At 47.5% G+C, this 12246-nt stretch overlaps 1 protein-coding gene across 2 annotated transcripts; it reads right to left on the bottom strand.

Moving 5' to 3' along the window:
- Window positions 1-2071: 2071 nt before the first annotated feature.
- LOC112878166 (phytochrome B) lies at window positions 2072-9393 on the bottom strand. 2 transcript variants are annotated; one of them, XM_025942591.1, is made up of 4 exons: window positions 7194-9393; window positions 5954-6761; window positions 4404-4697; window positions 2072-2765 (listed from the first exon to the last, which is right to left on the bottom strand). In XM_025942591.1, exons 1-4 carry the CDS (start codon window positions 9376-9378, stop codon window positions 2543-2545), a joined length of 3510 nt encoding a protein of 1169 aa, XP_025798376.1. In that variant the 5' UTR covers window positions 9379-9393; the 3' UTR covers window positions 2072-2542. The 2 variants fall into 2 exon arrangements, 1 of the variants encoding a protein (XP_025798376.1); XR_003225645.1 differs by lacking the exon at window positions 2072-2765 and adding an exon at window positions 5382-5559 and having other exon boundaries at window positions 4559-4697.
- Between the last annotated feature and the right edge of the window lie 2853 nt (window positions 9394-12246).

The raw sequence follows: 12246 nt of genomic DNA on the forward strand, positions 1-12246 counted from the left end.
ACGATGAAGACGAAGTGGTTGGTCCGGCCAAGGTTGAAGAAAGAGGAGAAGATGGACACCGGAGATGCTGCGAAGAAGGAAGAACTGGAGGGGGAGACCAAGAACGAAGATGCAATGAACTAATCATTTGGATGGTGAACATACGCGCGCATGCAAACGCCCCAGCAAAAAACGAGCGCCATGTAAAAAAAATACGCGCGCATGCAAACGCCCCAGCCAAAAAAAAAAGAGCGCCGAACGCCACGCAGAGAAAACATCGCGCGCCCGCAAAAAAAATTGAGGCCTACGGCCGCCAGGATTCGAACTCGGGACGCACGCATAGAGAGCAGCGCCATTAACCGGTTTGGATAGGAAAGAGATCTGGTTACAAAGCACATCGGACCTTATTTAATAAGGGCACAATTGGAAATTAGATTCGTAATTAATCACTCCTTGGTATGCCAAATCGTGTCCAAAACGACAATCTTTTGTACACCGGAGGGAGTATATATATATATATATATATATATATATATATATATATATATATATATATATAATACATGTGTTGGAGATGAGAGTTTCATCCTGCAATATACTACTTCTTTGCTTTTATAGCTGTCTTGGACTCTTGGAAACATAGACTTGAAACATGCCAAGTTGACTAGATCGGAAACGTGCTCTGGCCGGACCCAAAACATGCATACCCACAGGCCACAGATAGGTCGAGCCCACCGCCATCAATGAGTTGAGACTTGAGAAGACGAAGACCACGACCAAAGGGCGAAAGGCGCCATGCATCGTGCATGCAATTGTCAACCAGATCATGGAAGCAGCGAGGCATGAGCTGCATACAGAGGGAAAAAGGTGCAATCCGTGTGCGTGCCCTGTACACGCAGACGCAGCATTAAACCTCGCCACATGCAGCTGCTGCCCAGCTGCCGCATACCCTTGCACAGTTGCATGATAGGAAGGATGCAGATGAACACCCAAATTGTCATCAAGCATGTACTCTAGTACAGTGTGGGTATGTCAGTGGCCATATGCCTCGGTACGTACTGGTCAGGAGCACGTCCATTACTCCATTCGATGATTTGTGAACATATGGCAATATGGCCAATATATGCAGTCAAGGATCACATGGTAGCCAATTTTGAGTTACCAACCCGAGCTAGCTTGCTTAGCAAAGTGGTCGAGTATAGAGTCCTGCATCCTCTTCAGCAGCCAAATAACGTACCACGCTACCACTCCAGTATTATTTTCAGAAGCAAGCTTATGCTTGATCTCTCCTAAGATTTGGCCAAACAATCACATGAAGAGATCCCAGGTCTGCCATTTATGCGGGATTCCGATTAGGGTCGCTGGCTGAAATGGCTAACCTTTCCAGTGCTTAAAGATCACAGATTCAGAAAATGTGTCCCGTCCCAAACTGAATGCGTAAGATTGCAATATCGAGACGCATGCTGCCGGTGACACGCCCCGTTAGGAGCAGGGAGTGCTTGGAGCCCTGGAGATGAACCGTGCTCGGTGCTCTCTGTATCCAACGGGCTGGCCTCTGTTCCTTCGGCCTCCGACCGCCGCAGATTGAAGCCATCGAAACAAAGCAAATGGATCGACCCGTCGGACCCAAGTGCTAATGGGTGAAAATGCTAAATTTTAGCATTAGGACTAAACTTTAGTTAAGATTTAAATACTTACTAAAGATATAAGTGCTAAAGTTTAGCACTAGTAGCTAGCGTCTAGCAATGCAAGCTAGCAGCCCCAAGTCCCCAGCCCAGTTCACACTGGAAAGCTCGTGGCTTTACACATCAGCGCAAACGATTCCACACGCTCTGTTCAGCGCAAACAAACATTCAAGTCGACACGGCCCAGATCTGCAAAGCACAATTGCACAAGTCTGGTTGGTAGGGCCGGCAATCTCCGAACCGCAACCTCCAGGCGTCTCACAAGGCGCAAACAAACGTGCCTTTTGCATGCACGCTGCCTGCGCTTTCGGTGCCTGCACATTGCACAAACGCCGCAGTCCTTGAGCGTCAGGGTTGTAACCACATTCATTCAGATTGTCAAACAGCATGCCAACAGATCGCGTTCAGAGTTTCAAGTATATGTTTCTTAAAACAGGATGCCAAAATTCCAAGGAAACCAAATGCTAGATTAAGTGCGGTAGGCCTGGGAAGGCCTGCAAAATACAACCGTGGGAGCTGATACAGCTCCTTATGCATAGTATACACGACAGATTATATACATATGAGCTAATAACAAATTATGTACTACGTGGAGCTGGTCATGGGTCTACCCTAAGAGCCATATTGCTGCCTGGCGCCTGTATGAATTACTAGCCGCCATGAACTTGGATCTTTGGTCATCCGGACTTACAGTGGCGCACCGAAAACAGCCTCTAGACACTGAGAATCATAGAATCACCGTGGCAGCTTTGATGTGCTTCATCAGAGTCATATTGGTGTTTTCAGGCTTCTCGTAGATTAGGTTCCCTCTTATCAGGGGAGCTCAAGTCACCTAGTTGACCAAGCAGTTGGGTAAGGTCAGCGCTGAACTTAGCATATCAGCTGATTTCTCTACTAGCTGCTGCCCGAGGTTGGGGCAGCTCGAGGATGATGAGGAAGAAACTCCGCTCCGACTCCCTGATGTATTGGACTTCGCCGCCCATCAATTTGAGGATCTTCCTGCATGTGCTTAGCCCAATGCCTTCATGGGTTGACCAGCGTGAATTGCTGAACATATCCTGTACAATGTCAGGGGGGAGGCCCTCACCAGGACATGCAAACCTACAGAAATACAGAGTTAAAAAGGAAACCACTTAGTTCCAGAATTTAGTGCACATTCCATTATTTAGTGGCCGAGACGAGAGGCATTCAGTTTTTTTATTGTTGTTAACATTTGGAAGCTACTGTTTCAGTTGAATCATCTAGCAAACGTTGAAACAAATGTAGATTGTTAAAATAGCATGAGTTAAAGAAAGACTATCACATTTGCCCAAGTTGAGTCAGAACACTAAATTCATATCATAGAACCAGATGCGTACAGTTCATGGCACCATTTTATATGACAGTTTTGAACTTCAATAGGTAAGTTCGTCAGAACTCAGTTTTCTCGCCAATGTAAAAGGACCTCCAAAAGAACAAGCCAAATAGATAAGAATTTGCATCTGCTTAGGTTAATCCAAGTATTGTTTCTCTACCTAAGAAAGTAATCCATTTTATTCGGTATAATCCTATAGCACAAGTGTCTGATATTTCAGAGGAATTAAATATAAATATATATATTAGTGGGACAGAGGTAGGTTACTTGCGCCCTGTTTGGATGATGGGTATAGGTACGAGAATCTTATGATTTAGTTTTAAATCGAAAATATATAAATATCCTAGGGATTTGAGTCCAAATTTCATCCAAACAGTCAGTTCATCATAATAGCTCAGCAAAGATAAATTCTCTCAGTTCTTTGGTTCAGTGCAAACTAGATGTGATCTAGAGCACCGGACAACTTAAACACCCCATGATACAAACAAGAAGATTCTGTCAAATTCATCACGACTGTATATTTGAAAGGTACCAAACCATATATGCAACCAACCAGCTAAAATTGAAGTAATTCCTGTACTTGTTTCGGCAATGTTTTACAGTCGTCTAATCGAACCTAGTCGCCATGACACCGATAAGTTGATTAGTCGAGATTAGTCGTCGATTAGGCTGATTAGTCGAGCCTAGTCATCTGTATAGTCATCCTGTACATCCAGGACCAATATGATATGTATACTATACATTACATAGTATATAGCAAGCATCAACACCACAAATTTTGGTGGGAGCTCCTGGGCAGAGGTATCTCCTGGCAGCGTGGAGGCATGGAGCTCCTGGGCAGCAGGGAGCCATGGAACTCCTGGGCGTTTCCTTGGCAGCGGCATGCTCCTGGGTGGCTGGATGCTCCAGCAGACACGCCTTTGGGCAGGTGGCGGCGTGTATTTTAGCGGGCGGGCGGCGGCGTGTCTGCGCATTTGTTCTGGCGGGCATTTTGGGGTGAGGTGGCTTGGCAGCACCTGCAGCTGCAAGATATATACTCAAAACCTAATGGGCCTAATTGCCAGCCTAGTAGTCCACCACCCACTAGCCGAGGCCTATGATCAGATTCTTAAATCTGATCGTTTTCAAGCCTAATCGGACGACTAATCATGGTTAGTCGACGACTAATCAGACGACTAGGTTTCTAGTCGCTCAGACCTAGTCGCTAACCCTTATTGGTGGCAAGGGAGCGATAAGCCTGACTAATCGCGATTAGTCGGACGACTAGAAAACATTATGTTCCCTACCAAATTCCTTGAAGAAACCCATTCCTTGACGCGGGGGGGGGGGGGGGGGGGTGGGGTTCATTTTATGATAAATTTATAATCAAAGAGTAAGCAGCTAACCTGAAGATGAAAAGCGCTGAATCTGTTCCGTCAGAATTTCGTTTTACATTTGGTCTAACTTGTATTTCTACCCAGCCATTTTCGGTTGGAGCAAACTGCACCATGCTTAGCAAGAAGTCAGACAAAACTTGTTGAATTCTATACTGATCACCATATGCAGATGCTTCCTTGATTTCATCTGGGATATCCCGAATAAGCTGTATATCCCTCTCTCTCAACAATATCATTGCTTGGCTGACAACAGCATTCATGACACTTCCAAGAGAAAAATCACCTTTCTCAAGCACCAAAGAGCTGTTAAAAAAAAAAGAGAAACAAAATCAACAAATTTTCAGCTAATCAATTGTGGAAATAACAATAGCTGTTCAAACTTAAGAGCAAAGTAAAACAGTGTCTTAGATTCCAAAGAAAATACATCAAACAAATAATACAACAATAAAACTATATGATAGCATACTTAGCTATTCCAACTGATATCTTGTTGAAGGGATTCTAAATTTCTGTGCAGGCAAACAAAATATAACATCTCCTAATAGGATATGAAGTTCATCAAACAAGACAGCGAGCAAAGGCATTTTAGACGAAGCTGCTTGAAGTTTGGTGATGTTCCCTAGACTAGACAGTTCATAAGGCAATTCCCTTAATTCTAATAAAATTCCATGATATATCATTTAGGGTGCAAAGGTTCACAATCCTGGTAGCAATCAGTACAAACACCGGTAAGCAGAAAACCCAAGTGTACGCAACTTTTTGTTTGTTAAAAATAGCCTTTTTGATATAATCATGACTCGTTCAATATACATAGTAATTAGTGCATGTTGTGGTATTCCGCTATCCTAAAAATATAGACAAAATGATACCATTTTCACCAGTTCCTTTGGGAACTGTAGAAACCATCAATTTCTGACTTGGTACCGATTGAGTAGCCATATTTTGTCAACCATTAGTTAGTGATAACAGCCATAATGGCATACTTACAGCCAGAAACGCACCCCATCATCATTTAGTAAGTTGGTACTTCGTTTAAAATAAAAGGTGGTTTCCAATCCCACAGAAGACTTAAGTGCAGTAATCTGGATGATTGGGGTTACAGGAACACCAATGCAGCTGTTGAAGTAGAGCAATCTGGACTGGCTTCATCTTTGCAATGGCATGCCTACAATATGCAGTGTTCTACCATGAAATGCTTGCTGGTCTTAGATATTTTCAGATGTTGCCAAAGCAAGAGCAGTGCACAGATGCCATGAATGATAATATAAAACTGTCTTAAAGGGTAATGCCAAAAAGTAATAATCTTCATCTAATGTTGACAATAACTTAGGCGCAAGGGACAGTTTAAAGAAACTGCAAAAATAGCAAAACAGAACTGTAAGTCTGATGACTGATGAACTTCTCTAATTCCTACTACTGACAGAAAGATTAGTGCCACTGATATTCAGATTATGGTAACTCTTGGGCGCCGTTAAACAAACGTAAATGAATCAAATGTAATTATTCAAGGCAAATATTAGAGTATGAGTGAAAGAAAAGGGTAAGATTAGAATGCTTACCCGTCCTCAATACTTTGAAGACTGGCATCCTTTACAATCTTGGACATCTGTTTCTCACAAGCAGAGCTAGTTTCAAGGAACTGCCTCTGGTCATCATTTAAATCAGTCATCTGCAACAGAGAGTTGGTAAATCGGATGCCACTAAGAGGATTCTTTATCTCCTGGCAAATATAGGCCAATTCTTTCATCCTTGCATAACACTTCTTTTCTTGTTGTCTCTGAATCTCAAAGGCTTGCTGTAATTCGGCGCTTGCAATCTGCAAGAAACAAAAGGCCCCAATGGACTTACCATCCATTTTGCTCCTTGTGTTGGCGGTCAATAAGGCCTGCACATACTTTCCATTCTTGTCAAAAAATGAAAAAGGGAACTTCTCATAATCCTGTCCCCCTATAGCATTGTGAAGGACGACCATGAACTTTGTCAATGCATCTGGGCCCTTAAGTCGACAAATATTTCCAAATACCTCTCCAATAAGCAGCTTACCAATAACTTCACTTCTCGACCATCCTGTAAGTTTTTCCATAGCCGTGTTCCATTCTGAACAACAAGTATTCTCATCTGACGCAAAAATTGGGGGTATTAGAGGATTTGGATTGTGTACAATAGCCTTATAATCCCCTTGTATGTTGACAAATTTATCCATGACCACCTTTTGCCCTGTGACATCTTGTCCAACAAAACAGACACCAACAATATTTTTTGTGTAATCTCTACTGGAACAAGCATTGACAATAACAAATATTGGTCCCTTCGATTGCTCTGGCCCAAATGTCTTCAGCTTTATCTCCACATTTTTGTCTTCCTCACCTGTACGAGCAGCAAGTTCATAAATCAGGGCTCACCTCTGGTACAAGTTTGATGCACTTACTTTTCACATTTGAGCATGGCTGTCTACTAGTTCTAAGCACTGGTTCTAAGATGCTTCGATGAAAATGGTTGAGAAGATTTAATGGTAGTTTCTAGCTGGCCCCCATTTTCTATACTTATTCATGCTATACACACAAAAAAAAAGAAGTAAGCCTATGAAACTGAGTAGCCTATGAAACTGAGTACATCTAAGTATATATATCATATATTTCGATACTTCGCCCAATAAATATGTATAGATCATATGTATACACTTCTGTGATTTTATATACATCAATAGATACAGTTCTTTTCCTTGGCTGCAGTGTGCGATTCCTGCAAACATAATACAAAAGAAAGAGCGATTATATAAGAAAGACAAATGAGATATACCTCTTAAAGCTCGCGACAGTAGCTTTTCAACTATCTCCTCAGATTCCTTGAAGATAAGATCATTTACTAGTGATTTTCCCATTGCCTCCTCGACTGAAAGGCCTGTCAACTCAGCAATCTTTGCATTCCAACCATTTATACATCCATCAGTATCTACTGCAAATATAGGGACTGTTGCTGTCTCAATCAAGCGAACCATCTCTCTTGCTACGGAGCTAAGCTCATTTATACCCCGCAATTCTAGCTCCCCAAGCTGAACTTGTCCATTGACAATGGCTTTTGAGTTACTAGTGCCCTCTGCAACATCTCTGAAGGAGTCGCGCAATATGAGCTGCAAGGAATGTATTGCATCCATTTCTGCATTCTCCCATGGTAGGCTTCTGCTTTTAACTACCTCAAGAAATGCCTTGAATGATGACCGTGGGTGCATCCTCTGACCATCATCCTTATCCTCTGGGTGATGCTTCGCACCACCCCATTTGATTTCTTTAGCAGTGTGTGACCGGAACCAAAACAAGTAATCACTTGGCGTAATATAGGCTACTGCCATGCCACATACAGCATCCCCTAATGCAGCAGCACCATGGTAGCCTGCATCAGCCAGGCTATCTGTGCTGAGCCCTGTTGAGTCCCCATGACACACTGTCAACCACTCGATTATATCCTTAATTTGGGACTCAGTGGGAGTGACACCCAATGGATAGTACTTCCCATGATAATAGAGTGCAGCGCCATCACACTTCACAAGGTCCATGATGCTAGGGCTCTGTGTGACAATGCCAGTTGGCGAATCTCGCAGTAACATGTCACACAACAGAGTCTGTGTTCGCAACATGTGCTTCTCCGACAGCTGGTGCGCAAGCTGCAACTCCATATTGAGATGCAGCCCAAAAGCCTGCATGAGAAACTCACAAGCATACCTCAATGGAAAAGGGATAAACCGTGGTGATGTATGGTGGCACACTACCAACCCCCACAACTTCATTGCCGATGAGATGCCACCGCGTGCTGTTTGCTCATCGTCACCACCACTGCTGATGATGACCGCCATAACAAGCGATGCTATGGAACCCATGTTCGCCATGTACTGCGCATGGCACCCGTGTGGGGCGCGCAGTGTAGAGCCAACCAAACACAGTGGCTGTGACAGCCCAGGATCTTGTATGACTCTCACCGGCGTGGCATGACAATCGGCAATCATTCTCACCCGGTTCTGCCGGAACAGGAAGCGGGACGCCTGGGGGATATCTGTGGCGGGATAATGCAACCCAAGGTAGGGCTCAAGGTTATCACGCCGGCACTCAGCAACAACTTCCCCGTGCTCGTCTTCATGGAACCTGTACACCATGACACGGTCGTAACCCGTGAGCTCGCGGACGTGTTCCACGACTGTGTCGCAGAGCAGCTTGACATCCCCGCCGGGTAGCGCCTGGAGGCGGGAGATGGCGCGGACAGCGAGCTTCTGGGACTGGACTGCACCGGCGATGGAGAGCGCGGGGTCCTCGGTGCGGGCGGGCTCGAGGTCGATGACGACACCGATGTCGATGCGGTGGAGGATGGCGTAGAACGGCTTGGAAGAGACCCTGGAGTGGATCCATAGCGGGTTGAGCAGCGAGATCTCGCGCGCGGCGAAGGCGCGCTCCAGGAGGACCGCGGACGAGGGGGAGAAGAGGAGGCGCGCGTCGGCACCCAGGGAGACAGGGGGCGGCGCCGTTGAGTCGAGCGAGGGGACGGAGTGGTGAGGCGACAGGTCGAGCAGGTCGGCGGCGTTCTCAGAGAAGGCGAGGAGGCGGAAGGAGGAGTCGTCGGCGACGGCGAGCGTGCAGCCGAAGGGCTGGATGTGGCCGCCGCGCTGGATGTGAGAGAGGTAGGCGGCGATCTGCTGCTCGGAGGACGGGGTGGGCGGCGCGCGCAGCGACTGGGAATAGTCGAAGCTGCGGCCCGAGGCGCCCGACTGCTCGAACACCGCGTGGAGGCGCGCGTCCAGGTTGTACTGCGCCACGGCCTTGGAGACCGACTCCGTGGCCGCGCGGCCCCCGCCGCCTCCTCCGCCCCCTCCCCCGCCCGCGCGGGACGTGCTCCCGCCCGACGACTGCGAGTGGTGGTGGTGGTGCGCCTGACGCGGCGCCGCGGGCCGCGCGGAGGAGGGGGAGCGCGTGGGCGTGGCGCGGCTGCCCGACGCCATGGCGAGGGGGGGGGGGGGGGGAGAAGCCGGGGGCTCTGGATTGGGCGGCCCCGTCCGTCCTCCTGTGCGCTCGTCTCGTCGGCTCGCTCGCCCACTCGATCGGGGTTCGTCGTCCGATTGCTCCACCGTCCGGGCTGCGCTTATTGAGTCACGAGGATAAAATAAGAAGTGGGGGCAGGTACAGTGGACGAAGGATATTACGCGCAAGGCGATGAGCCGATGACGACGGCATGGCTGGGATAGGGATGGGTAGTGGGGGGATCGGGCAGGGTTCAGGTTTTGGATTGCGCTCGCGCTGGGGACGACGACGAGCTCCCAGCTGAAGTGGCCGTAGATACTTTTCACCCTTGCAGCTTTTTCTCTTTTCAGCGCTGAAAACGGGGAATTTGTTTCGTCTCTTTATTTGCAGTTGATCAGCCCTGGTGCATAAATTTGGCGATGCTATTTTTCACGAAGAATGCAACTCTGGTTGTTATCAAGAAGTCAAATAATTTTAAATTTAATCAAATTTATAGAAAATAGTATTAATATTTATGTTATAAAATAAATATTATTAGATTAATTATGTAAAATATTTTTATACTAAATCTATTTGGGGATATAAGTATTAATAATTTTTTGTATAAATTGAATCAAATTTAAGACTGTTTGTCTCCTCCGAACAATGTGAGAGTTGTATTCATTTTGAACGGGGTGAGTACGTCTGAAATTTCAGATTTTATGAGGCGAGGAGCAGCATACGTCTGTGCCGCTGCCGCACCAGCCGTCTAGATCGATTCATGGTTTTCAGTAATCGGCGTCTCCTTCCTCGTGATAGCGCTCGGCTTCCTCGGCTCGTGCCCGCGCATCCTTTGCCTACCTCTCCTAGTGGCTTTTCCCACCACTAGCTCTGTTCCTGCCGAACACTATTGACACCCCCTAACTGCCATCAAGATCCACTGCCTTCCTGCCTTGCTTCTAGCCCTGAGAAACTTCCCAAAGACGAAACGAATACCCCACCCTTGAACTTCAGTATTTTTTCTGAAGCATTGCATTGCTATATTTTTATTCTTTTGAACGTGATTTTTTTTACCATAAGTAAGACAGGTGGCTTGACCTGATCTTCCATCTCTCATTTGTTGAAGCGGAGCATAGTGCGGCGCCTTTCTTCCCCAATATGCGCCTTCATGATAAACCTGCCAACAATATATCTAAGGTAGTTTGACACCCTCAAAACGATAGTTTTTTTTTCTTGATTGTCCTGAACCACCTAGAGTGACGACGATTTCGACTTTATCTTTTTAAAAACATGGATGGAGGAAATCTCATCGAAGCCCTTGACCCCATAGATCCAACCCTAATAACTCATAAAAGATGAAGAAAACAGTAGTAGGTTTTATTAAATTTGGGAAAGCAAGGGGGTGAGCAGCAGGAATGTTGATTCACCGCAAGATTTTTCATTTTTGTTAGGAAAATTTGTGATCCTTTTTTTGCGAGGATATGTCATCTTAATTATGATGAGATTAAAAATAGGACATTAGGAGGTGATTTGCTAAGGCTAATCCTAACATAGAGTTCCATTTTAGTATCTCCAAGAGCGCCACATCATTTAGAGCCTCTGGAGTAGATGAACGAAACGACCCTCTCTAGTGCATAGCATCATTCACTAATTGCAATCGATGAACAAAAGGAAAATGAGAGGAGTTCAATTCCCTTGCTATAGGCAAGCGAAGCAAGCGGGGAGAGCTCGACGGTTTACGGGGAGAGTTCACACCCGCCCAGAGTTTTCACTCGTCGGTCAAATCTGAAACATGGCCGCACTGCACCCTTGGACCATTTTGTAGGAACCACGTGACATTTGGATTCTTTTCCTCTGCACCCATCCAATTGGCATGGCACCATGCCATTGTTCCGTCTCATCCACTGGGTCAGAAACACCGATCAAGAACTGCCCGTCACTGCGACACACTGCAGCACGCAGAGCCCTGCGGCATTCTTGCTTGCATTGCCTGCAGCAACTGATCAAATCAAAAGTCTCGCCTTTTCCTAGCGAGATTGCAGGAAAATACCACGTTGCCATCTCGACCTCGAATCTGCGTCTGCCAGTGGCAACGAAACCGTTGCAAACCCACCGATATTATTCCGACGGCAGAGTGGCAGACCGGTCGATGTAGTCGCACGTCCAAACCAGAACCCATCTGACCGCTAGTCGGTTTCGCGAACTGGATAACCACTGCGCATTCATTGGCGAAGTACAGGCCGCACCAGGATTGTTTTTGCTTTGGGGAAAGGGAGAGCGGAGGTGGGGGAGACCGGGCGGGGCGGGGGCAGGACGGTCGAAAGCGGTCGGCCGCGGCCACGACGGGCGACGGCGACGGCGACGCGCGCGGCCGCGAGGCGGCAACCAACCACCCCCCGGTCACCTCGTGCGTTGTGTCCTTGGAGCACCGAGCCGGGGCTCGCGCGACGTGACGGCTACACCCCACCGGGGGCCGGCCTTTGCGCGCCCACGTGCGGCCGCGCGGCCGGGCCAATCGCCGGCCGCGGCCCATGTGGCGCCTCTCGCTGTCGGCCCCCAGGCCGTACGTGGCGGGCGTGGCGCTGCCGGCTGCCCTGCCCTTTGCAGGACGAGAATATACGGCGGTTGAGCCGGCACTACTGCGTAGCGTACCTGACCAGTGACCTGCATGAAGAGCGAGCCGCACAGACTTTTCAGCCGGGCCGTCCCATCGCGCGTCGCGTGGGCTCGCGGTCCCGGCCCCTGGCGGCATGGGCACGGAGAGATCTCGCCGCGCTCGCCTCCTCTCCCCGCTTTGGCTGGCGGTATGGCTTGCATAGCTTTGCGTGCGCCGGGGGGGTAGTGGTGGTGTGAAGTCACGAGATCTGGGC

This window comes from Panicum hallii, chromosome 9 (genome assembly GCF_002211085.1).
Source record: "Panicum hallii strain FIL2 chromosome 9, PHallii_v3.1, whole genome shotgun sequence".
In the NCBI taxonomy this organism is placed as follows: Eukaryota; Viridiplantae; Streptophyta; class Magnoliopsida; order Poales; family Poaceae; genus Panicum; species Panicum hallii.